This window comes from Kryptolebias marmoratus, linkage group LG9 (assembly GCF_001649575.2).
Source record: "Kryptolebias marmoratus isolate JLee-2015 linkage group LG9, ASM164957v2, whole genome shotgun sequence".
Taxonomy (NCBI): domain Eukaryota; kingdom Metazoa; phylum Chordata; class Actinopteri; order Cyprinodontiformes; family Rivulidae; genus Kryptolebias; species Kryptolebias marmoratus.
In genome coordinates this window covers 9,963,341-9,988,940 of record NC_051438.1, presented here as the reverse complement: position 1 = coordinate 9,988,940, position 25,600 = coordinate 9,963,341, and the positions used below count along the sequence as shown (strand labels likewise).

General features: G+C 42.5%; 2 protein-coding genes and 1 long non-coding RNA gene across 3 annotated transcripts; 2 read left to right on the top strand and 1 right to left on the bottom strand.

The window, feature by feature from the left end:
- The first annotated feature begins 4,250 nt into the window (after nucleotides 1-4,250).
- Nucleotides 4,251-15,273, top strand: zc4h2 (zinc finger, C4H2 domain containing). The gene is made up of 5 exons (XM_017419729.3): nucleotides 4,251-4,401; nucleotides 5,113-5,284; nucleotides 5,696-5,868; nucleotides 9,817-9,979; nucleotides 14,614-15,273. The coding sequence occupies exons 1-5, from the start codon at nucleotides 4,349-4,351 to the stop codon at nucleotides 14,725-14,727; spliced, it is 675 nt and encodes a 224-aa protein (XP_017275218.1). The 5' UTR covers nucleotides 4,251-4,348; the 3' UTR covers nucleotides 14,728-15,273.
- LOC119617351 lies at nucleotides 8,246-9,820 on the bottom strand. The gene is made up of 2 exons (XR_005233590.1): nucleotides 8,816-9,820; nucleotides 8,246-8,708 (listed from the first exon to the last, which is right to left on the bottom strand). It is a non-coding gene; the product is annotated as an uncharacterized LOC119617351 (long non-coding RNA).
- A 3,961-nt stretch (nucleotides 15,274-19,234) lies between the features above and the next one.
- asb12b (ankyrin repeat and SOCS box-containing 12b) lies at nucleotides 19,235-25,530 on the top strand. The gene is made up of 3 exons (XM_017419805.2): nucleotides 19,235-19,959; nucleotides 21,256-21,784; nucleotides 22,227-25,530. Exons 1-3 carry the CDS (start codon nucleotides 19,675-19,677, stop codon nucleotides 22,370-22,372), a joined length of 960 nt encoding a protein of 319 aa, XP_017275294.1. The 5' UTR covers nucleotides 19,235-19,674; the 3' UTR covers nucleotides 22,373-25,530.
- Nucleotides 25,531-25,600: the final 70 nt, after the last annotated feature.

Sequence of the window (25,600 nt, the reverse complement as noted above, 5' to 3'; positions counted from 1 at the left end):
AAACACTTTGTAGAAACAGAAACAAACAGACGCAGAACTCAATTAGGCTGAATAAAAGCAACAAAGTCCTCAAGAGATTCTTTGAAAAAAAAAAAAAGATAGAAGGCTGTTTAGAAATAACAAAAAAGAAAACAAAAAAAATCCTAATGTTGAAACAAAATCTTATTTATGGAAGAGTTAGGTATTTACTGCAGCAACTGAAAGGTGTGTGTAAGGAGACACATAGTAAAGAGAAGGACTCTGTGTGGCATTAACATAGTGTTGACTGTCATTAACGTTCTTCCACAGTCCCAATCAGCAGCTACGGAGGCTTTTTGAGAGTTATAGACAGACACATTTTTTTCTCTCATTTGCAACAGGGTAAATTATCTTACGTTTCAAATAAATGGTCTCTGTCTGATCGCACCTTTGATACGGCGATCCAGTTTCCAAACGGCATAAAAGAGACCGCTTTGGCTTTGGAAAACAGTTTGACCTCTTACTCTTTAACTGAGCTCTGACGCCATGTTTCCTATCATCACTATGGAGGCAATGCTCTGTTGGAAATCTGAAGCACAGTCATATTTATAACAGGTGAAAACCAGCTGCATGGGGGTTTAGCTGAACAAGCAGGTGACGAAGGGATAAAAAACCATCAACTGCAACTCAAGAAAACCATTGAAAACTAGAAGTCAGAGCAGATTATATCAACCCTGTTCGCATTACATTGTCACCTGTCATCCGCTGGTATCATATACACTCACTGACAAAAAAAAGAAAGTTAATCATCAAGACAGTGTGGTGAAATTGAAATCAAACTGCAAGTGTTTAAAGGTCATGTGAATGCACTGCAGTAATTACAGTATCAGATCAAATGGTAGAGTTGGCAGCATGGACACACTCCTGGTGTTGCGTCAGTAGGGTGTGGCAACCCCTCAGGCTTGGATACAGGCAGTGATTCAATGCAAAGCAGTCATACAGCTGTTGTTTCCTCCTCCGCAGCAAGTCGGCCCACAGCTGTTGTAACTGGCCCTGGAGATCCGGCAGATCAGCACCGGGTAGGTGTTGACGTCCAAGCTTATCCAACACATGTTCGACTGGGGAAAGGTTGGGGCTCTGTGCTGACCAGGGGAGGACCTCAAGATAACCCGCATGTTAAACCAGAGCCAGAGCTCACTTGGCACCAGTTCCCTCTGTTCCACCACTGTAAGCTCCGGTACCGAAAATAAGTGCTATCTCAACTCTTTTGCTGGGCCAAAGCAAAGAACTGCTTGTTTTTTTTGCGGGTGACGTTGCGAGGGCCATGTTCAAAATCTCCAAGTTAGTTTCACTTCCCCTCTGCTTAAATGAAGACAAAATGCTCCGCTTCATAAATAAGAAGTCCAATTAGCAGTGGAATAAAATGACCTCATTGTCTTTTAGCCTCCTGCAGTTTGTCTGTATTTTTGAAAGTCGGGTATTTAAAGTGAGTCAGAGCGCCGCAGAGAGCTGCCGTCACAGTCACTGTTTTCAATTAAAATAATGCACACTGTTTGAAGCATCATTTTTAAAACATTTTCAGCTCTTTTATATCACAAGCGTTGTCTATGGATCCTGTTTGAAACGCTATGAGCAGCTCCTGCTCACAGCAGCGTTACGATCAGAGATCAGAAATCACAAAAACCTATTTACGTAAAACTGCACACATCCATGTTCAGATCGATGGCAGGTGCTCTGCCACAATACAGGTAATCATATATATAAAATATTTTAAAAATCCACTGAAGATGTTTACACCAACCATGTGAGGAGATCTGTGGAGATAATAAAAGTTCAAAACACAACAAAGGGAGGAACAATCATTTACTAAAAGAGACATTACATGTGACTCAGGAGGTAAGGGTTTGTTCTGTAACCGGAGGGTTGTCGGTTTGAGCCCCCGCTCTGTCTGTTTTAGCCATTGTGTCCTTGGGCAAGACACTTCACCCGCCTTGCCTACTGGTGGTGGTCAGAGGGCTCGGTGTGATGGCAGCCTCACTTCTGTCAGCCCACCCCAGGGAAGCTAAGGCTACGATGTAGCTTGCCACCATCAGTGTGTGAATGTGTGAATGATTGTAATGTGAAGCGCTTTGGGATCCTTAGACTAGATAAAGCGCTGTACAAGTGCAAGCCATTTACCATTTAATGACTTGGCTTAATGAAGTTGGTTCTCTGGCTGTAGAAAACTAAACTGGTTCTTCACTTGAGTTTTAAAGAACCAATTAAGAACCAGCTCTAGCACCGGGAGTGTTCCAGCGCTATAACCTCTTTAGTAGAAAAACCCAATCTGTGTGTTGATGTGCTCTCATCGGTTCCAACCTCTGGCCACTGTGACATCTGTATGCCCCACATCCGGGCACCTACACAAATCCTGCATGCTCTGTGTCTGCGGTCCTTCGCATATTGTTTCGACTGACTCTTGGATACTCTGGCAACTACCTGATAACACTACCATTCTACTTGTCATGCCACTATTTCTCCCTTCTGGTGCCAGCTGCTTGCAAATCAAATCATGTACATACCCATCACTGCTCTGCATGCGGTCCAAATTAGTCCAAATCTGACCATTTCTTTTTGGTCAGTGAGAGTAAATCAATGACCTGCCCTGTGACTTTTAGTGCTGACAGATGTTGTTGTTGGAACTGCCAAAAATTCTTGATAGTTTAACTCCATTTTCCGTTTGAGTACAGATATTAATCTCCAGACCATCGTTTATAATCTATTCACTATTGTGTTGCTGTTTTATTTAATGTGATTAGAGTACCTCTTCAGTTTTGTCCTGATGGCCTAAAGTTAAAAAAAAAAAAAAAAACAGTATTGTTTTGGTTTTCTGCTCTCCTTCCTGTCTTTACAAGCTGGACCGTTCACAGCCTGTGTGGAGCGAGTCTGTTCGCATTTCAGTGTAACAGACAGTTAAAGAGGAACCTTGTATTTCAGTTTTAAATGGTATCAATATACAAGATTAACAAAATGGAAAAACAAATTTTTAAGATGTATGATTCACCGCTCTGTTAATGCTCTCTCCCTGTTTTACTGAAACAACCAATTTAGGAACATTAATTGGAAATCTGTACGGACCCAAAATAACAAAAATATTTAATTACCGACAAGGTCAAGAAGCCTACTCTACAATAATTCATCCAGTTCATCCAACAAACCAATTACTCAAAAAGTAGAGAAATGATTTGGATGAATCCTGTATCTTACTGTTTCTGAAACTATTACATCTTTTTTTTAATGAATGTGTTTATGTGAAATTATTTGGAACTGGAGGTGAACATTTATTAGAATTATTTGGTGATACCATGCTAATTTACAGGACAAAAAAATATATTGTTCTGTGAAAGAAAAGATGAGGAAAAACCATGATTTTATTTTGAAACTTTTTATTTTGTTGGGAAAATTCAATATTCATAAATGGAAAAGGTCTAATAAGAAACCCATCATGCTTATGAACGCTACAAGGGCTAACAGACCTGACAGCCACAAAGACCTGAAGAAATTGTTTTGAGTTCGCAAATTTTCTTTGATTATTATATGTATATCTCTCACATGTTAGGTCTTTATTTCCTTTTTTAAAGGTACTCAATGCAGACTATGAAATCAAACATAAAAAGGTTACCCTGAACGGTGCAGTTTGAAAGTGTTTACTCCAGTAGTTTTTCAGATATATTGATATGCAGCTCTGAAATGTGGGTACGTGTTCACTGTAAACAAAATACTTTTATTTACATACTTTACTAAACAATTTTGAGTGTAAATATGTACCAATACATCAAGACTGTCGGACTTCTCTATCTCAACCAGCTCTTCGGTGGACGTCGCCATTGTTGACCTATTTTCAGTCACATCAGCTGTTTCAGTAGGTAAACAAACCCACGTGGTAGTTAACAGCTGTTCAGAAATTTTAATTTAAGGACACATTGATATTAGAGAGAGAAAAAAATTGGGATTCCGTTTATTATTTGATATTTTTTGTGTTTGGACCAAAAGCTTCAGGGCAGTGCAATGAGTACCTTTAATAGTAACGATAACAATGCTCAGGTTTTTTACTTTTTTACATTTACTTGATTACTTTACACATGTGCACACTGTTTAGATAAAGACTGAGGAGTGGAAGAAACACACTTTATATGATCTAAGTTCATGTCAAACAGGGGTGTTTTGGTTCAACTCGTCCAAACTTACCGCGGTTTCACCTCGCGGGCGCGTGCTTCTGTGCGCGCTCACGCAGGCTATTGTGTGTCTGTTATTTTTTTTTCCTTTTTTTATTACCAGGAGACCACCGTCTGTGGCCTTGCGGGGTAACGAAGCCGGTTAGCCGAACGACAGTGGGAAAGGCGCTTCAGCCATGTCGGACGAACAAGAAATAATGTGCAAGCTGGAGAACATCTTGGAAATACGGTAAAAACGCGGATTTCGAGCCGAATGAATGTTTTCCAGATGTTTGGCACCGGCGGCTAACTTAGCTAACGGCTAGCCGTCCAGGAATGAGCCCTTTTGGCTTCGCTTTTGTTACAGACCTTGCTAGCATTAGCCGCTCTGTCTGTCTCTCTATTTCTCTCTCGCTGAGGGAATGGAAAAGGTTCGTTTTTTTTCGGTGCTTCCTATTAGCTTGTCACTGGCAGGTTAGGCACGCAGGCTAATTATGGCATAAACACACACGAGTTGTCGTTTAGGCGCATATTTGGTCGGTGCATCAACGTTCCAGATGTAAGAGCAAATGCCAGATGTGCGCTGCTAATTGTTAATGTGCGGAAGCTAGCGTGTTAGCTAAGTTAGGCAGGCTGTAAATAAGGAGAGATGGAGAACTGTGTTTATATATTAGTCTTTCCTGCAAATCCCTGTGTGTGTTTTGAATCTATGTACAAAATAAAGGGTAAATTGAATGAATTGGCCTTGTTACTTAGTGTGAATCCTAACAATATTACCTAGTTTACTTTATTATAAGCCACTGCTGCACAGATATATAAAAAGGGAGCGCGTTTGTGTGTGTTTTCTTTTGTTTTGAAGTTAATCTATCTGTCTCTTTGGCATCCCTGGCACGAGAGGAAGTGCGTGTGTGTGTGAGACAATCTGACAGCTGGCATGTGCTGTTTCTGCCACGGGCTGCAGGAATAAGACGATCCAGATGCAGAAGATCAAGTCTCGTCTGAAGATGGAGTTCGAGGCGCTGGAGTCCGAAGAGAAACATCTGAAGGAGTACAAACAAGAAATGGACCTCCTCCTGCAGGAGAAGATGGCTCACGTCGAGGAGCTGCGCCTCATCCACGCAGACATTAACGTTGTAAGTTGCTCACGGTCCACAGAGGTATTTGGCACAATGAAGAACCGGTTTGGTTAATGTTCCTGAACAAAGATTTTGGATTTGATTGATGGTGTTTTATGATAATCAATGACTGGTGCCTGGTTCTTGCTTGGATTTAGCATTTTAGCTAAACTAACCAACTTCTAGCCCAAGTTGGTTATGAATACTGTGCACACTAAACCCACACAAACAAACAGCTCCTCTGCCTTTGTGTGCCATCAACATTATTCTGACTGGCTCTGTGGTTCATGAACACAACCTGATCACAGGTCAAACCAAGTTTTGCTTTTTTTTTTTGCAGAAGATGTTGCGTCAGAGTGCAGTCATGACTAGTTTGCGTCGAGCATGTCGTGCATGCATGTCTGAAGTCCCCAATCTTTTTTTTTTCAGATGGAGAGCACCATCAAGCAGTCGGAAAATGACCTGAACAAGCTGCTAGAGACAACTCGCCGCCTGCACGACGAGTACAAACCGCTGAAGGAGCACGTCGACGCCCTCAGGATGACCCTGGGTCTGCACAGGCTCCCCAACCTGAACGAAGAGGAGGAGAAACTCTCCCTGGAGTCAGTATACGTGCACACAAACACACACAGGAAGTTTGCGCTTCATGTGACTCCTCGCGTCACATTTGTAACCGTCTTCTATCTTTTAATCATGTGTAATAAAGGAGCAAAAGCTTGCAGACAATATACAGAGTTATTCAGGATCTTTTTCAAGGTTTATTCAGGTATCAGGATATCTGGAGCAATGGATGACATTTCAGCGGGCATTACGGCCGACCCCAGTGCCTTGAGGCTTTGAACCTGTAAACCTTTGCCGCAGTATTTCTCAGACAACGACATTTATTCTTATTTTATCACGTCCCCATCTAAAATTACCAGGACGGACTATGTTTTGTGACAAACTTGGAGTGCGTTGACATACTTTCACAGAACGACATTCGATGCAAGAATATCAAGGGTCAAGCTGTATACGTTGCAAAGGACGAACCTAATAAAAGTTGTTAAGTTTTAGTATCTATTTTAAGGTAATGGTAAGAAGAAAAAAATGCAGCAAGTGCTAAAATAGGTTGAATATGGAGTCATGTGGGATGCAGCATTGTTTGCAGTAACAGTAAACAACTGAGCTATTAACATACTTTTTTAAAACTTTGTCAAAGGTTTAAATCCATTTGTCCGTATTCCAGCTCTCCGCCTGGTTTCCTGACTTTCAAGGAGGTAGTTTTCACCATATCTTTCTGGCAAGGAGCAGCTCTAAAAATGTATTTTAGTCTTGACAAAAAAAAAAAAAAAAAAACACGTCCCAGATGAAATAAAGCAACTTTGTTATACTGTATCATATGACGAACCATCAACAGGGCCGGACTCAGAGAGTTAATGACGCTGCAAAATTTGATTTATAACCATAATAATGAGTTTAAAGTCAACCAGAGCTGTGGAACGTCATTGCAAAATATGGGGCGATACGTGTGAAATATGTATGAAAACATGTGGCTCACTTTTTTTTTTTTTTTTTCGCACGCACGCCTCTGCACAAATCCTCTGCACTTAGCTGGAAAAAAACAAAAACCAAACCGTTTTAGCTGCTGAGCGGATGGATCACAGCGGGTCACGGGGACCCGGAACTTGGGTCTCAGAGAGAGGCGCGTAGGATAACATCTCGGGGGGGGGGGATCACGTTGCTCAAATGTCAAGGGCAAACGGCGGTTCCATGGCCTTTCGTCGCTGCGGTGTCGTGAAATTTTTTTTACGTGTAGAAAACATTTCTGAGCGCGCCCTTGAAAGAACACGAGCTGGTGCTAAAACCCGCATGTGACAGGGAATGTGTTAATTCTTTGTAGGGAAGAAAGTCTGACACTGTGTGAACTGGACTGCAGTGGAGCGAATGGGATCTCGTTGCAGTCGTTCCTCTGCTAAAGTTTTGCCAAATCTTAAATTTAAATCGCAAATTTTTTGGAGCACATGAGCTCGTTTTTTTTTACATCCCCTGGTCAAACAACTAATTAATTGGCTGCAAAACCTTAAATGTCACAGTTTTTTTTTAAACAGGTTATTCTGATAGAGTTGCAAAACTTGTAAAGGAATAATTTATTTTGAAGTTGGCTTTACTGGATTAGTTTTGAACAATTAACATCTTACCTGTTGTAGATAGCTCTTTGAACGGCCTCACTTTGGAGAAATAGTTCATTTCTGCCCTGACTGACAAGCTAATGGCTAGTCTGAACTCAGCTAAGATCTAAAATGAATTGCTGTTGTCTTAAAACAACTCCAAACTATTAAAATTTTATAGCTGTTAATGCAAATGCTGTTTTAACAACCACTACACCGCCGTCAAGTTTGCGTTACACGGTTATTTACATAGAATTCTGTGGTGAGTTTGCGAGAGCCAATACCAGCGGCAGCTAGCTGTAGCACTACCGGTGCAACCAGATGCACTGCCTGCGGGAATATCATAACCTTTCTGCCAGGATAACTGCGTAATGCGAAACACGAACGGCTGTGTGGAGGTTTAAATAATAGCATTTGCCTAAATGGGTATGAAGCTCTGAGGATGGGAGTCGTTTTAAGACGGCAGCAAACCTCCCCGTTTTTTAGCCCTGCTCTGACTAGCCATTAGCTCATCAGTGGGGTCAGATTTAAACTCCAAATCTGAGGTTGTTCACGAAGCTGACGACAACGGGTATGATAGGAACTGTCCATAGTCTTTTCCACAGAACCCCACTTTAAGATGTCGTCGTAAACTTTTTAATGGTACAAGTACATCATCGGTATTCTCATGATGAACTTGTTGAGAAATTCACAACCAATGAAACTTTTTTATTTTATTATTTTATTTATTTATTTATTTTTTACCTCTTTGTCCAGACTTTCCGGCTTTAGGAACTGACAAAAAAAAATAATGGTGACGAATAAACCCATTTCAGGCTTCAGAAAATCCGTGTTATCCACAAAATTGGAGGTACATCAGGGTGGTCTGACAAGTAGGCTTCCTGCAGCACAAACTGCCGGCTGACATCCATCAACAGCAGATGATTGTACAATTTGCCGGAGCAAATCACAGTTAATGGCGCTGGAATATAGAAGGAAAGCTTATCTAAGTTTTCGACCCTCGGGTATCTCGAGTCAAAGAGTTGGATTTATTTTTAATTTTATCAGGCTGCTTTTTTTCCCTCCGTAGAAGTGCGGAGGCACCGTTGGCTGGTAGTCATCGTGACGGATGGCAGGTTTATTTTTAATAGGTGTGTTTATGGCACTAAAGATCATGTTCTTGTTTTCAAGCGTCAACTAGGTCATTTATTAAAAAGTCTTTTCATCAGACAATTTTTCTCTTCTGTCGTACAGAAGGAAAAAAAAAAGCTGCTCTGCGTAGTTCCGTTTCTGTTCAGATGGGACGTTCCGAGTGGCTGTTAAAGAAAACAAACCAGATGCGTCTGCGAGGGTTTCGCTCTCTACAAATGAACAAGTTCAGCTGCAATTAGAGCTCTGACTCAGTGCGTCTCTGTACACTTACAGCATCGTTGGCCTGGCTGATTTATCAGTCCTGGCTCGCCTGTGTTGTGGAGGCTCGGGGGATGAGTTCATCGTTGGCCAGGTGGTTCTAGTCCGCCCTTCCCTTCCTGGTGGCATGCTCCTTGATCTCCCCCATTAGAAAGCCACGGCTTGTACTCCACCGCGGGCTTTCTCAGTAGGCCCACCTCACTCATCAGAGGAGCGGAGCGAGATTTATGGAGCAGCGAAAGGAGTTGCCAAAGCCATCATTTGCACGTGTCTGGAATAATTGTGCCTAATAATAATAGCCCCCCTATGTTACTGTATGACAGGATGCGATGGGGCGGATTTGAAGAAAATTAAATCACACCTCAAAAGCCTGTTGGGTACGTTTCAGGATACTATGTTAGAGTGACATATCGGCGCAAAAATGAACACTCCACACCTCGGAAAATGGGGAAAGAGAAAGGAAAAACCCTGCTGCGATATTACCTTGAAGGAAAAACCAGAATGACTCGGATCTCTATTTAAAAAAAAAAAAAAAAGAACGTGAAGCTGCGCGCGTGTTTACGCGGCCGCTCGTAAAGAGGCCGATAAATTTGGGCTGATCGTGCTCGCAGGAAATGTCATTAAATTTGTTCTGTGAATGCTCAAAGTTCTGCTCTGCCCCGGACCTATTTTGAGAGAAACCAGAGAGGGTAATGAAACGGGATATCACTTTTTTTTATCTTTGAAAAAGGGCCAGTCATGCATAAAGTCCAAGGCCACATTTCTTTCCCAGCCCTCCCCTGCACTAACGCACACAAACCACACACACACACACACAAACACACACACAAACACAGACACGCAATCTTGCAGTGACTATCAGCCTTTGCTCAGAGTTGTACACAGCTCTGCTGTCATTTGAATATCTACAGTGTAAATGAAATAATATTAACTGTAATGTGAATCGAGAGCTCTACAGAAGGTCGACAGCTAACCGGCTCTTTTTTCTTTCTTTTTTTGTTTTGCGCCAAACAGCTACTTCGAGAAGCAGAAAGCAGAGTGGCAGAAGGAGCCGCACGAGCCTGCCATCCCAGAATCCCTTGCTGCCGCTGCAGCAGCAGCACAGCAGCTTCAGGTGTCCAGGAAGCAGGACGCCCGGCAGACGGCTACCTTCAGACAGCAGCCTCCACCTATGAAGGTAAAGGTCCCGTCGTTCTAAAATAGCGCTTTAAAAAAAATAAAATAAAGACGGAACAGTCAGTGGATTTGCAAATCGAAAAAAAAGGTCATTTTCATTTACACAATGAGATGTTTTTTGATAATGTGTAAGAAGCACAGCACAGTAGTGAAGATTTTAAACACCACAGGGTTCCTAAGGAGTAAAGAATTAGTTGTGAGGGCTTCTGAGCTTCTAATAAGAATAGAAAAAGAAAACATTATAGACAGTCATTTGCGTTTCCAGACTTGACCCGCTAATGTATTTCATAAAATATAAAAACCAAAACTTCTACAAATTGCTCAAAGAAGCAGATTATGTTTCACGTGATCTTCTACATCAGACCCTGAGTTTTCCGTTTTGTCCCGGAGTTCCTAGTCAGTCTTAAAAAGTCTGGAAAAGTATAGATTTTAAATTTTAGTATTTTGCTTTTTTTTAGGTTTGGTTAAATTTGGGAAAAAGAAATCCGCTTATAGGGAAACATTAGTGTTTCCAGACTCAATTATTTATTGTATTTTTTTAGAAGAAAAACATTCTACGTATTGCTCCACTTCGTATATTAAAGATAAACGAAGTCACCGTTATGTCCACTTTAGGTTCAGGTAGCTTCCAATAATCAGTATATAGAACAGAGATCATTCTTCGCTGCAGGATACCTTTTGTATAGTAAGAATGTCGTTAAGGAAAATGGGACTTTAACTATTTAGCCAACAAGCATATACAGGCTCATGTATGACAACTTTAATTAACAAAAACCAAAAAAGAAAGAAAGAACTGAGTCAGATTTCTATTTTGGGGTAATAAGATTTTGTAGGATTCTGATCAAAAGGCTTTTCCTTGGCAAAAAACCCCCCCAAAATTTATTAAAACTACAAGCTAATTAAAAACAGTTAATTTTTTTAATTGTCTGATAATAAAACCCTTCTACTCTACATTTCAATGTCAAAAAGAGCGGGAAAATTGTCTTGAAAAGGATGTAGGTCTTCACTACAGCCTACGTTTCAGATCTTTTAATCTAGAATGTTGTTCTATAGATTTAGTTTTTTAAGTGTCCGAGATCTGAGATGTTTATTTCAGATAAGCAGTCGTGTTATATTTTTGTTCAATGAAAGCAAAAAGGTAATTAAAAAAAACAACCATTTCTTAAAACCATCGACAAATAACCCCATATTGGTTCTCTGTTGTGCGTGTTTGGATGCATTTTGCTTTTTTAATACTTTTCCAAACATTTCCTGTAATTTTACTGAAAGTATTTGGACTTTGATATAAAACGCAACTTCAAAATTAGCAAAAAAAAAAGAAAATTCTGTAAAGTAGTGATTTTTAAAAAGAAAATCAATACTGTGGGTGAGCCCTGGAAATAAACTACCAGCTGTAGTTTGGGACTCTTAGTTGGTCGCTGCTCGGCTTCCTTTTTAATAAACCTGAGCAACAAACCAGCCCGCGCAGCAGGACCTGCCCTTAAAGGGAATGCAGCCATTTTTTTTATTTCGACACTGAACTGCATTTCCTGTCGTGACACGCCTGGTGGTGCTGCGTGGAAAAGAACTGCTCACCTCTGTTTACAGATACGGATCTGTCCTGGTTACCAGTTCTGCCGGGTGTTGTTGAGCCACATATTTGCGAACACCTGCGATTATGATCAAATTAAGGGCATAGTATGCCTTCAAGGAATGCATGTTGCCCGCCGCCTTTCGGATGAAGTTGTAGCCATTTTGGTCAAAGCTTGAAAATAACGTTATGCGTGATCTCATGTTATATTGAAGTATGCGTTGAGGATGACTCTCAGCTACTACCTCACCAAATCTCAGTAGCTCTGAAACTGACTGACCTTTGGGTGTTTTTGTGTTGGCTAAAGTCGAGTAGCTGTGGTGGCCATCTTGAATTGGGCCGACTCCGAAAGTCAATCAGTTTTAGACGTACCGTATTTTCCGCACTATAGGGCATACTAGATTATAAAACGCACTGTCAATGAATGGTCCATTTTCAAACTTTTGTCATATATAAAGCGCACCGGACTATAAGGTGCACATCCCAGCTTTTGTAACTTCCCGTGGACCACGCTCCATTCAAAATGGACGATTTTGCTGCTCTAGCAGAGCTGGTTCACCTGTATCAGCATTTATATGATTCCTCTATGAGAGATCACAAAGATAATCAAACGGTTGAAAACTCACAGAGGGATACTGCACCGACGTAAGCGTCAAGTATAAACGCCTCCACCGCTCGCCGTACACAGAGCCCTACGTGACTCTAACTGAGCCTTAATGCTGCAAGTGGTGCAGCTTTGTAGTTTACCAAAGTCGTACTAAAACATTACGACTTCTTACATAAGAAGCTCCAGGTTAAAAGGCGCACTGTTGTTTTTTTGAGAAAATTGAAGGCTTTTAAGTGCGCCTTACAGTCCGGAAAATACGGTACATCCAGTGATTACTTTCTATAGAGTTTCATTAAAATCCCTCCAGTCATTTGTAAGATATTTTGCTAATGCTACATATAGACTCACACACACACACAGGCAAAAACATCATCGCCTTCTGGCTATAATAATAATAATCACTTTTAATATTGTGATTTTTATGTTGTTTTTATAATCGCCTATATTTTCATGTGCAGGGCTGCATACCAGTCATGTCCTATACGTGGTGCAGGAAACTGATACGGTTTGAGCAACATTTTTTAATCCTCAGACGATGTGCTAAAGGTGTCCGACCAAGGACATGTCCCCAGCATTTTATTTAGGCTGCGTGAACTCGCGTCTTGCGCACGTGCGCGGAATACCTCGGGACACAGACACGAGTCCACTGGGACGCCTTCCTTCAGCGGCACATAAAAATAGAAACGTAATTTGGTCCCTGGTGCAAACAAACATTTGTGTGTGCTTTCAGTCAGAAACGGGCCTTTTTTTAAAAAGACATAATAGGTGGTTTTATTTTCCACGAGCTGATGGTGTCTTGAGGTCTTAATGAACTGTCTGACGTGCCTCAGTCAAAACACCCCAGGATCACAGGACCACTGCTCGCTCTCTCCTCCCTCGTCTCGACGGCTTCTGGTTTTCACCGAGCGGGTGGAGGAAACTGGGAAACGGTCCATTTCGCTCCGTTCAAAAACTTTACAGGTTAAAGGTTTAAAAAAAAACAGCTGCAGAGGTTTCACCTGCATGTTTACTAATGGAAAATGCTGACTTTGCAGCTTTTTGCATAAAAAACCCAACACTAAGCCTGGATTTTAAATTAGGAAATAAAAAAAGAAATTACTTTAAGTGCACACATGAACGTCCCAGACCCAAATTTTCCAAGCTTTTCTATATTTAGCCTTTTGTTTATTTAACATCAACACATCTATAAATTTAGTGTAATTGACTGTTTGTACACCGGGGCACTTTTATCTGCCTGCTTATGTACATTTATTGAATTTGGGAAGGCCCTTTTTCTTCCCTTAGAGAAACTAATTTAATTTGTTTCATTAGTTTTAAAACGCAACATGGGGCAAATAAACATCTACCTACTGCCTGATGACTATGTTTTGTCTTAAACGGCGGTCTGTTTTATTTGTTGGGAGGTTTTTGCCCGGGCAGAATAGCTTTTGATCCGTTTTACACATTTAAAATGCAAATTTAACTGATTTTCTTCAGTGTTCACACATGAGCCCGCACATGCTTGTCAGATAAAGTGTTAGTTGTTTCACTTTACTTTAAAGATGACATGATAAACAGTTTAGATCTGATAGGGTGTCTCACAACAAACAATTGCCTGTTTCTTATTTTGCTTTCCAGAAATTGGCGACCCTTTTGGTGTTTTACCCAAAAGTAGACATGATTTCAGAAATACCCCCCCCGTTAATTGAGCAACTTCTAGATATTTAGATGTTTTATTTTTAGGAAAATGTTACAAGTCATAGATTATTTATACAGTTTGTATTTTATCTCTGTACTGTAACCCCAAAATCCATGTGAGTGAAAGCAGACCTCTGCGTATACACACACACACACACACACAGAGTTCGGATCCAGCACACTGACACACACACAGTAAAACTTCAGAATTATGGCTGTAATGAGAACACAGATCACATCAGTACTAATAGTTTTACCAGCAGGATATTGATGTTCTTTTCAAGTATCTGTTCGTGCTGCAACTCCAGCTCCTGGTTTTGTCAAACAGGACGTTTTAGGCAAACCAGTTTCATACATTACCCTCCATTTAGGAAGTATTGAAATATAGCGCATGCAGGCAATTTAGAGTGTTGAAATGTGCTTTTGGAAAAGTTGGCAAAAGGTCATGTCTACCACCACCTTTTAACAAATTTAAATAGCCTTATTTAAACAACTTTTTAGGAATCAGGGCTATATTATCTTTGCAGATAAAAATGACAGACACAAACATGTTGCTTTATGAAATGTACAGCTGTAGGGACGCACTGAAAAACAAGAGCAGCAGAGATGATGTTTACCGAGACAGCCGCCACATTCGGGTCAAGCAGGAGCACGTAGGGACGTTTAGAAACGTCTACTTTTTTTTTCCTCTCCGCTAAGATAAACAATTAACTGCTCGATTCCGTTACAAAAGTCAAAAGAGTGACGCAGCGTGTTTTCTCTGAACTTCTGTCCTCTGCAGGCCTGCCTGTCCTGCCACCAGCAGATTCACCGTAACGCTCCCATCTGTCCGTTATGCAAGGCCAAGAGCCGCTCGCGCAACCCAAAGAAACCCAAGAGGAAGCCAGATGAGTAGACCCAGCTCTCGGATCAGCCGCGCGCGCCTCCCTACGTGACTGAAATCAAAGCTCTGTGCTTCGGGACGTTTTTCCACTCAGTCTTCACTTGAGTAAACTGTTTTTAGGGAATCGTTTAGGACCTGTCAACAGTTGATTATAGATATAGTGATGTCATTTTGTTGTCTGTGTTCATCAGCGCTTCTTCCAGTGTGTTTATGTGCAACTCCCGTAGTAGTTGACGAGCCCTTGGACGGTGTAAACGCAATAATGCAAACGTGAACTTGTCTTAATAACGTCGCCCCTCTTTGTTCGATGCCTTAGATGTGTTCCTGTGCTCTTCGTTTCCTGCAGTGCATGCCCGCTGCCGTGGCTGTTGTGTGTTTTAGTGCCAATATAGTCAAAATGGTTTTAATTGCCAAGTTAACTACGATGTTGTTTTAGGTCTACAGTGCTCAAAGTGACCACCAAAACTGGGCACAGGGCCAGGCGCGTTTGCTTTGAACAGTGTTGTCGTGTTTCACTTTAATACGGGCAAGAGAAAATAAATTGATGTTTTCTACGAACCTTGTTAGTTTGTCTTTTATGTGCTCCGAGCAAATTCTAGACACGGACGTCACGGCAATTTAACGGAAATGGCGCCCGAGCGGGGGTGAGCGCTCAGGGGCTCAGCTCGAGTTTGAAAGTAAGGACGCAGTAACATGTTTGACAGTGCCACGTCGCCGTACCTTTCACTCTATTAATACTGACATATACTGTCATGTCTGCAGCTGTCTTGTCTGGGGGAGAAAAAAAAAAGGACAGCGAGGGTTTGTTAAATGAGTTCCTGTAGCGTTTTTGTCAGGGTAACCCCTCATTTCATCTGTTGCCAGGGCAACTCCACGTTCCTTAGTGGTTGCTAAGGCAACCCCAGGTTGCTGTGACCCGCATATTTTCACCAAAGAAGTTCCTCCCCAAATCCAGCGAGGGGCATCGGAAGGATCTGGGAGATTTTTTGCGCCAGCTCCCTCCAACAGGAGGCTAATCCTGGAACAGAGAGGATAATCAGACAATTAGTCTAAACATTCAGAGTGTCATAAATATTAATGTGGCCGCCAGAAGTAATCTGCCCTTAAAGCCGCTCACTGAAGTTGGTGTTTTGTCTGTCCTTCGGTGCTTTTGGAGCTGCAGTTGTGTCTTCCTCCTGCAGATAAAAGTGGTCAAGGCCAGCGAAGCCTGTTCCTCCTCACACGCCCTGCAGGCACACGGACCCGGGAGCTCCGCCTCGGCATCCTGTCACCACAACAAACACGAAAACAGGAAGGCACTGGAGAAACGCTCATCGTCAGAGTTTTGGACGAATCTCGCACGAGGAGACGGGACGGAGTTACAGCCGTATCGGGCAAGCCTTAAAAAAAACGACCCGCACGATCTCTAGGGTGGCACGCTCGGAGTACGCGTTGCGAATGACTCTCAGCGACTACCACGTCAAAATTAGGCTCATTATCTGTAAATTGGACTGAGTTATAGTCATTTCTGTGCTGGCTGATGTCAATTAGCTAGCTTACAAGTTAATGAGCTGTAGATCTACATGCCATGATTATTTCCTGAAAGCTTCATTAAAATCTGTCCAGTGGTCCATGAGATATTTTGCTAACAGACACACACAATGGCTGAACCATCTGCAGAAAGACGCTTCCTTACTCGTCTCATCTTCTCACTGAAAGCTTTCAGCCTCAGCATTGCAACGAGCTGAAGGGGGGCAGGCTGGACACTGAGACCTTGACCCAGATATGTGGAGGACTGGACTCCCCTGCGGTCCGTCCTCTGTCCCCCGGACTCAGCTGTCTCCTCAGTTTCGGTCTCACCGGTCCGGCTCGTCGTTTTGTTTCGCTGCCCGAGTCTCTCCCTGCGCTTCTCACGGGGCTGAAAGGACGTGTGTTTGTTCCTGACACGAAAAGTCATGGCGCTGCAGTAGTTTTTAAACGCTTCTTCCGCGTTCATTTTGTATTATTTTAATATAAAATAAATGAACAAGCAGGACAAAACAACGACGATAAGATGTGCTTTGCCGGCGCTAGCATGAAGCCATTACCGGTATTAATAATAATATTATTAAAAAGTCTTAAAATGACTTCTAAGAATGTAACTGAGCTAATATTTAGCCGTAACAGAACACATTAAGAAAATGGCTTTTTCTGTTTTGTTTACCATCGCGGCACTTCCTGCCACCAGTGCGCCTCTACCGCCATCTAGTGGCCGGCGAGAGAAATTGAAGAATTTCAACCAAAGAAAGTTTTTATCTAGATGTTTTACTTGAAATGTCTTCATATGTTTATAGAGTTTAATACTGCTATAGGAAAGCAACAAACAGTACGCTGCATGTAACTTTCACATTCCACGTTCACCACTGGTTGTTTTTCGCTTAGTTGTGCTGTTGTGGCACGTCGGCAGGAAAAGCACCACTGTGCACGGTAATGATGGCCCCATCGTGAGAGCATTTAATGTAATCAGTTGCACCTGGGTTTCTGCTGCTTGGACCAGTCAGCACATGTCTGCAGCGAAAAGGAGGCCTCAACAGTCATGGTTTCATTAAATGCACCGAGTACAGACTCATTAATGATGCAGCTATATATGATGTTGATTTTAGGAAGGAAAAAGACAACTGGAACATTTCTGAAGAAATTTCGAAAGGGGGGACCGATGCAGCGACTGCCCAAAATTCTAAAATACATAAATTTCCAATAATAATTGGGGGTCTTACTTTTGCAATAATCTAAGGTGACAAAGTGCCTAATGTATAGACTGTTTAAGAAGTGTATAAAAAAGATTAGTTACCACGGTAACCACACACATCTGTGTGTCTTGCTCCCTGATGGCAAACTTAAGAAAGACAGACAGAAACACCGACTAGAAAGTAAGTGTCAGATAAGCAGTCACCAGCTGGAACCATAATGGCAGTAGTGTCTGGTAGTCGCTGTCAGTGGGTCATCAGGGTCACCGTGGCAACCACACACCTTCGTCAGTGACTTCCTGAAAGCACTTTTGATAAGACAGACAGAAACACGGAGCAAAGACAACAGCCTGTGAGAAAACTGTACACCGGCTTGAAAATAATAATCCTGAACTGTATAGTTACAGAAGTGTCTGATCGTCACGCATCAGGTTTCATGTGTCCACGGTGTTTTATGTATCTTTTTCTATCTAAGGCACAGAGCTCCACAGAGGGCTGGGTTTTCTCACCTGTTCGGAGCCATTGTCCTGGTGGACGTGTTTCCACAGATTTTGTGAACGTGTACAAAGTACTCCTACCACAGGTGAACGAACACTACTACTTGGAGCAGCACGTTTTGATGGATTTTCTTTCCGAAGCTGCAGACAATGACGTGACAGAAACAGAGGGCGAACGGCTCACCATTCACATTGTTGTTCTCTTGTTTATTACCTCTTCTTCTGTATTTTTTTTTTTTTTTTTCTGCAGTCAAACTACTTCTGCTTACTTTGTGCTATTTTAACCATTTATGTCAAAAGATTCGTCTCAATCAGGAATAGTGAGCTATGAGTTTTAGTATTTGTAACTTATATACTTTTTAAATGATTTAACTTTATTTCTAAACAGAAAACCCTATATAAATACATGTAGACCTCTTCAGTTCATTCAGAAAGATTGTTCTCTGCAGTCTACTTCAGTATACTGGCTCTATTTTTGTCTTCTTTTACTCGTCTTAGCTTTGAGCTAAAGTCCACATTGTTTTATGTAGGAAATATGACAAGTTGTTTTGCTTATTTTAGCTTTTAGCTAAGGTTTTGCTCATCTCCTGTTCTGCTTGTTTTGACTTTAACAAATTATTCTTCAGCAAACTTTAGCAATAGAAGTTTTAGCAGTCAGTCAGCACTCAACAGTTGAAAGTGTTCTGCTGGTGAATTAAAACAATCAAACAAAACAAACAAACAAAACAAAACGAGCAGGTTAAAGATGTGCACGACCAAAATAAAATGGTTGCGCCATAACTAATCGAAGTCACAGCCCTTGGAACACGGTGCAGAAAGTTGCACTTTTGGACATTCACAGGGAGTTTTCTTCTTGTTTGTGCGTTCGGAGGAACGAGGAAGGCCGCTCGTCGTCGGCATAAATCTGACAGTCTGCCATCTGCCGAAATAATGCAGTGTGTCTCAGCCTGCTGTCTAAACACGGGACAGTAAGAAGACATGGGTGGGTTTGGTGGGGGAGGATGAGGGGGGGAGAGACAGCTGACTGGGTTCTCTTCTAAGGCTTCAGACGGCCACACAGCTGACACTGGGGGAGGTGGGGGGGGATCGGAGCAGCAGTACAGGAAGGAGCTTTTAATGGAGATATTTTCTCCACCGGTGTCTTTCCGAGAAGCAGTGGTTCATGCCGCCATGTCACAGGGCGAACCGTGGCGTGAAGGAGCTTCAGGTTTACTGGTGTTTTTCAGAGATGTATGTTTGGTTATTCTGAGTCCCACTCAGCAGCCACGGTGTCGCAGCTCTATCACCTTTCTAAATTTAAACCTGGGCCGCGGCTCTCCCAGAATGGAAGTTGAGCCAGGCCCTTGTGTGACCTAAAATTAGCCCCCACCTACCCACCCCCCCCAAAAAAAGAAGCTTTGGCCCCCATTGTCAGTCACTATACAAACACACACACACACACACCCAGAGCACATACTGGACTTTTCACAGCTCAGAGTAGAAGCTTCACACACTCCTTGGAGGACCTCTCCTTCTTTATGTGACTTATAACGGAGTTTTAAAGGCGTAACCCTGATTTCCTTGGAAGCCGAGGCACCGAGTTAAGGTAAGTGTCCTGCTGCTGTGAATTCCAGTTCGGCTCTTGGTGACAGCGCAGACCTCCGACAAAAGCTCCAAGGGATTTTTAAGAAACCCTTGCTGCTAGAAATCTGTGAACCTGAGCATCGCCGGGCACGCCGACGGTGTCGCTGCCGATGGAGCGAGCTTGATGTTGGACCATGGCCCTGGGACGAGCTGTCAACATGAGCCTGATGGACATTTCCAAGATCTTCTCGCTGCTCCAGCCCAAGGAGGAGGACGGGGACGGCGAGCTGTGTCAGGCCCTGAACGGCGCAGTGAGCGGCGACGACGCCCCACTGCTCTCTGAGCTCCTGTCTCAGGAGGAGTACAGGAGGTGCATCAACGCGCGCAGTGGCTGGGGGGTCCCCGTGACCCCCCTGCGAACCGCCGCTGCTCTGGGACACTTGAGGTGCCTGGAGCTGCTGCTGGAGCACGGCGCAGAGGTAAGGCCCGCTATGGACACAGCTGTCTTGTTTAATAACCTGAGCTGCTCACCCAGCACTCAACTCAGCTCAAAGACTCATTTTCTAAACTATTTCTGTCATTTGTGATTCACTTATTAGCTAAATGGGATGAATAATTGTCCATAATTTCCAATTTGTGCAATAAAGCTGCAGCCATTTTCACTTAAAGCAAACGTGTAAGTGTGAACTAAAGGACTATCCACTGTCAAGTGGACGTCAAATCAGCAGGTTTTGGTAAAGGAGCGCCCCTCACTGGCAGCCAGGAGCACAGCATATTACCCATCCATTGAAAACACATTCAAGGGACAGTTCAGGTCTTTGGAAGTGAGGTTCTGCAGGAAAATCATGAACAAATAATATGTCACCTGTTGCAGATAGCTCAGTCCGACTAAAAGAGGTCGCTGCTGTCTTGAAACAACTCAATTCTTAAATGTTTTTTTAGTGGTTTAGTAAAACTCGATTCACTAGGGTAAAGAAAATGGATGGATGGATCTTTACAGACCAAAGATACACAACCCTACTACTTACAATGCTGGCAAATTCACATTTAAGAGTTATTTAAATAAAAATCTATAGTTGTTAGCAAGGACAAATAACCACACCATACCAGCTCTCTTTATAAAGCACTTTAAACAACCACGGGACCAAAACAACAACTAAAGCTCAACAGCAGTCACATTTTTCCTGTTTTCTTTAGTTTTTATCGTCAGTATGGACGTACATGTCTCGAATAAAGTAAAATGAAATGAATTTGTTTTAAGACATCAGTGATCCACGTTGATTTTGGCCTCATTCGAACGAGCTGTTAGCTTGAATTAAACTCTGATTCATCAAACTAAGGCCAGTCAAAGTCAACTAAGGCTATCTACGACAGGTAAGATATTACATGTTAAATGATGAAATGATCACTTCAAAGTGCTGAAGCTTTAGGCTGACTCTATAAACCCGATAAGCTGTAGAGTTCCAACTTTATTTTGGACTCAAAGACAGACTGAATCAACTCCTGAAACAAAAACACCTTCAGAGTGGTGAACTTTAATCAAATCACTTGTATACTTACCTTTGTCACTTCCATCATGGATGGAATGAATAAAAAAAACAACAAATCATATATTTGATTATTGAAATGGTTATTCGATACATGAAATAAAAAGGCAACTTGTAGTGGTGCCGAAGTGCAAACACTACACAAAACACAACTACAAAACTAAACGGATGATTTTCTGTGGAGTGTTTTAGGATTTTTATTTTAACGCTGCTCCCGTTTGAATCCAGGTGGACATTTTGGACGTGAAGGCCCAGACGCCTCTGTTCACAGCCGTCAGTGGCAAACATCTGGACTGTGTGGTCGCCCTGCTGAAAGCCGGCGCCGACCCGAACGGCAGCCAGTACAACAACTGCTCCCCGGTGCTGACGGCCGCCCGCGAGGGCGACGTGGAGGTGCTCCGAGAGCTGCTGCGCTTCGGAGCTGAGGTGGACGTCAGACCCAAGGTCCCCGAGTGGGCCTCCAACGCCACGACCTGCAGGGGCCCCCTCTACATCTCGGCGGTGTATGGCCACCTGGACTGCTTTAAGCTGCTGCTTTTCCACGGGGCCAACCCCGACTACAACTGCACGGATGAGAAGATGCTGGCCCGCATCAAGCAGCCCAAGACGGTCCTGGAGGTGTGCCTCCGTTACGGCTGTGGAGTCGAGTACATTCAGCTCCTCATAGACTTTGGGGCAGACGTGTGCTTACCTACACTCATCATCGACAAAACTACAAAGCAGAATGAAGCTCTGCTGCTGCTGCTCAAGGCGAGAGGTGAGATCAGATCAGATCTAGAACAATCAGCTCTGTCTGTCTGTTTGCAAAATGTCTTAGAAACCACTGGATGGATTTTCATGAAACTCTCATGAAGTAAACAGCGGGTCTACGTCTACAACAGATTAACTTTTGGAGTCCACTTCATTTAAGATGGCCACCACAGCTAATATTAGTCAACACGAAAATAGCAAAAGGTCTACAGTTGCTGAGCTAAATTTGATGTGCCTCAACACACACTTCAAGCACCAATAGATCACGTAAGACTCACATCACATGAGGTCACACATGACGTCATTTACAAAGTTTGACCCAAACTGCTACAACTTCATCCCTTCTCTCTAGAAGATCTTAGTTTAAAGCTCTGGTGTTGATACAGATTCCCTTAAAGAATGCTAGGCTTTAGATTCATCTCTGTTTAGTCACTTATTGTGTTTTTCAGTTTGTCCCAGGACACTGATGTCACAGGCTCGACTGGCAATCCGAAGAGGCCTCCCTTTCGCCAATAAGGACCCTGCAATCGACAGTCTGAGCATCCCTCCAATCCTGAGGAACTATTTGAAGCATCACACCTCTGAACTGGGTTGATGCCGAAGTTTGCATCCGGTGACTCGTGGGCCACGTTGGACAGGTTTTTTTTGTCCATTTTTTTTTCAACAAGCAGAGAAAGATCCGTGTGTAGACGCTGTGGTAAAGTGTTTATCTTGACAAATGTAGAGAGGATCACCCATGTTGGACGTGTACCACCGAGATCAGCCACTAGAGACCACAGTAACACCACGCAATGTTTCCATCCCCGTTTTCAGCTCTGATCATCCGTTTGATCCGTCTCTTATTATCTTCCCCCCACCCTCTCATCAACTTCGTCTCGCTCCCTTTTCGCAGGTGACTCGACACAATCGAATTTCCTCCCACTTCATTCAGACACGACCGAAGGGACACGTGCACGCGCAGGCTGTCTGCAGCACGCCGGGAAGAGAGCGAGAGGGAAAGAAAAAACAAAACAAAAAAAAAAACAAGCTTGCATCTTTGGACTTCAAAACATCAGGAAGCGGGAGTGAACAGCCCGCACTCCAGCGTGGCCAAGTGGGAGAAACATTTGCGTAACTCTCATTACTTATTCATGGCAGCGCAATTCAGCGCGGGCTGCCATTTGTGAGCCGGAGATTTATTGATTTATTTTGTGACGCGATGATGTTATCTCAGCGCCCTTTCATCTTCTCGTCCTTTGTAAAGCATCCCGGAGTTAATGTGTCAGCTGCTGGGAATGGCTGCTGCAAACAGGAGATGATGTCAGGCGACAGGAAACTCAGCACAATGCTCTCGACACGGCGTTCTGTAGAGGTTTTATTTTCAACAAAAAGTACAGCTATATCAGATATGGATTTATTTCTCTCATTTTTTTTTGTTGTTGTTTTGTTTTGTTTTTTTTTTGTTGTTTTTTTACAGCGAAGTACAACATATTCCCAGTGCTTTTGAATACATCAAAACATAGAATGTACATACAGTTGACATCTCCACTCTCCCATTCACAGTTTCTGGATTGAATAGGCATTATTTTTCAGGTTTTTCATTTCTACAACAAATAAAAGGCCAGCGAGAAAGAAAAAAAATAAAATATATATATATGTTTGCATATGGTGTTAAAGGATACTGTGAGTACATTTTTCTGTGACACAAAAAAAAGGAAAAGAAAAAGAAGATCTCAAACTAGATGGTAATATACAATGAATAGGTTCCAAAATGTGGGATGTGAGTCTTCTTGATGTCACTGAACACCGGATGAACATATGGCTCGTTGAAGACTTGTACCCTGACTGTTCTGAAACAAGCCAATAATCAACTGCAACGTAGATGCCGCTGTGCAGCAGTCAGAGGAAAAACAAAGTCTGTCCTCTTTCAGTTCTCAAGTTTTAAATGTCAGGATACGTTAAAGATGATCCGATCTTCGCCGGGTTTTCGAAAATGAAAACAAAAAAAAAACGCACAACAGATTCTACCAGGTTGTTATCTAGTCAACAAAAACAAGCTGTGTGTGGAAAAACAAAGTTCACCCCATGATTAACAGGAGTTTTGGCCCGCTCATCTTTACAATGTTGTTTTCCGTTGTTCATTGAGGTTTGCGGACATTTGTTTCTGCACAGCGGTGCTGACGTCTCAGTCCAACATTCAATCAGGCTGAGGTCTGAACTTCGACTGGCCCATTTGCGAAACTCTTTTTTTTCTGCTGTAGATCAGCTGCTGTGTTTGGGATCATTGTCCTGTTGTATCATGACCCAGTTTTAGGTTTTAGCTCTCAGACAGACTCAACTCTAAAACCCTTTGGTCTACAGAGGAGTTCAGGGTCGACTCGGTGAGTGCAAGGTGTCCATTTCCGTTGGCCGCGAAACGAGCACAAATCATTACCCCCCTCCCTCACGTGTTTGACAGCTGATATGATGTGTTTGTGCTGCGTTTGATGTTCACTAAACATGGCGCTGTGTGTTATGCGTTAACGTCTCTGCTCTGGTCTCATCTGTCCAAGGACGCTGTTCCAGAAGTCTTGTGGTTCTTTAAGAGGCTAAGCTGCAAACCTAAGTCGTGCGGCCGTGTTCGTTTTAGCGAGAAGTGTCTTCCTGCTGGCAGCTCTTCCAAACAAACCATACTTTTTCAGTCCTGTCGTGAACTTTAACCTGTAACCTGCTATCTGAGGGCTGTAGAATCTGAGATGACGCTCTTGAGGCTTTTTTATTTCTTTGTCTGACCTTGGGGTGAATTTGCCGGGACGTCCACTCCTAAGAAGATTGGCCGCTGTCTTAAATGTGAATAATCGTTCCCTCCATAGAATAATGGACTCCAAATAATCTGGAAATGACCTTCAACCCTTCCCAGAATAATAATGGGCAGCAAAAATTGACTTCCCTAAGGTCGGTGCTGATGTCTTCCCTCATTTGGCAGCAAACTGCCCGAACCCCTGCTTTTGTAGAGGCGCTCACAGCGACGAGGATCAATTCTGATCACTTGATCAGCAGCACCTGGCTGCTACTTTTCCTCTTAAATCCTGCAGAAGCAACAAGCTTTTCCATTTTGTCTTTAATTTTGTTTTATGTTAAAAAAATGTCATGGTGGAATCTGTTGTTTGTGGTTTTTTTGTACACTTGAGGTTAGATTTGAATAGTTTTGGAACCTGGTAAAAGCCCAGATGAGTTTTATTATGACTTGATACATAAAACCCTGTGACTGAAAGAGGGTGGACTCTATTTTTCCCATGACTGTCAATGAACATGAATGTGGCCGGTTAACTAAAAGGAAGGACATAAATCAGAGCATCCTTAAATGACAGTCTGCTAATTTGGCTGTCTTGCTTCTATGACCAGAAAAGACAGGAAAAAAATGACCTCTTGGCTATTAAAAGATCATACTGATAATTATATAAGAAAAATAAACCCAATACACACATTATTGAAACACTTTGGCCCAAATGCAACAAAAATAATACTGCTGTCAATAAATAGAAGAGTAAATTCTTAAAGTCAAGTCACTGTACTTCGTTTCTTAAACAAGAGCATGATATGAATTTCAATGAAGTACTGCGTGGATTATGTTTATTTTTAGCTCATCGAGAGAGGTTTCAAATGTCTTCAGCTCGGCTGCTTGTGACTACAAATTTATACACAAACACCCATCAGATCGCAGCTAACTAACTCCTATTTGGTTCAGTGTTGTTCGTCATAAAAAAATGATACCCGTTTTGCCTCCGCTGATGATGGCACTCTAAAAATAACCAGCAGTCTGCAGCAATGACAGTGTAAAGCAAAAATAAAAAATAAAAAAAAG

Excerpts from the sequence above, each read along its gene's own strand:
- asb12b (XM_017419805.2), top strand. The coding sequence starts at position 19,675 with ATGGCCCTGGGACGAGCTGTCAACATGAGCCTGATGGACATTTCCAAG. Across the intron at positions 19,960-21,255 it reads TGCTGGAGCACGGCGCAGAG|GTGGACATTTTGGACGTGAA; the intron begins GTAAGGCCCGCT and ends GTTTGAATCCAG. Across the intron at positions 21,785-22,226 it reads GCTGCTGCTCAAGGCGAGAG|TTTGTCCCAGGACACTGATG; the intron begins GTGAGATCAGAT and ends TGTGTTTTTCAG.
- zc4h2 (XM_017419729.3), top strand. The coding sequence starts at position 4,349 with ATGTCGGACGAACAAGAAATAATGTGCAAGCTGGAGAACATCTTGGAA. Across the intron at positions 4,402-5,112 it reads GAGAACATCTTGGAAATACG|GAATAAGACGATCCAGATGC; the intron begins GTAAAAACGCGG and ends CACGGGCTGCAG. Across the intron at positions 5,869-9,816 it reads GAGGAGAAACTCTCCCTGGA|CTACTTCGAGAAGCAGAAAG; the intron begins GTCAGTATACGT and ends TGCGCCAAACAG.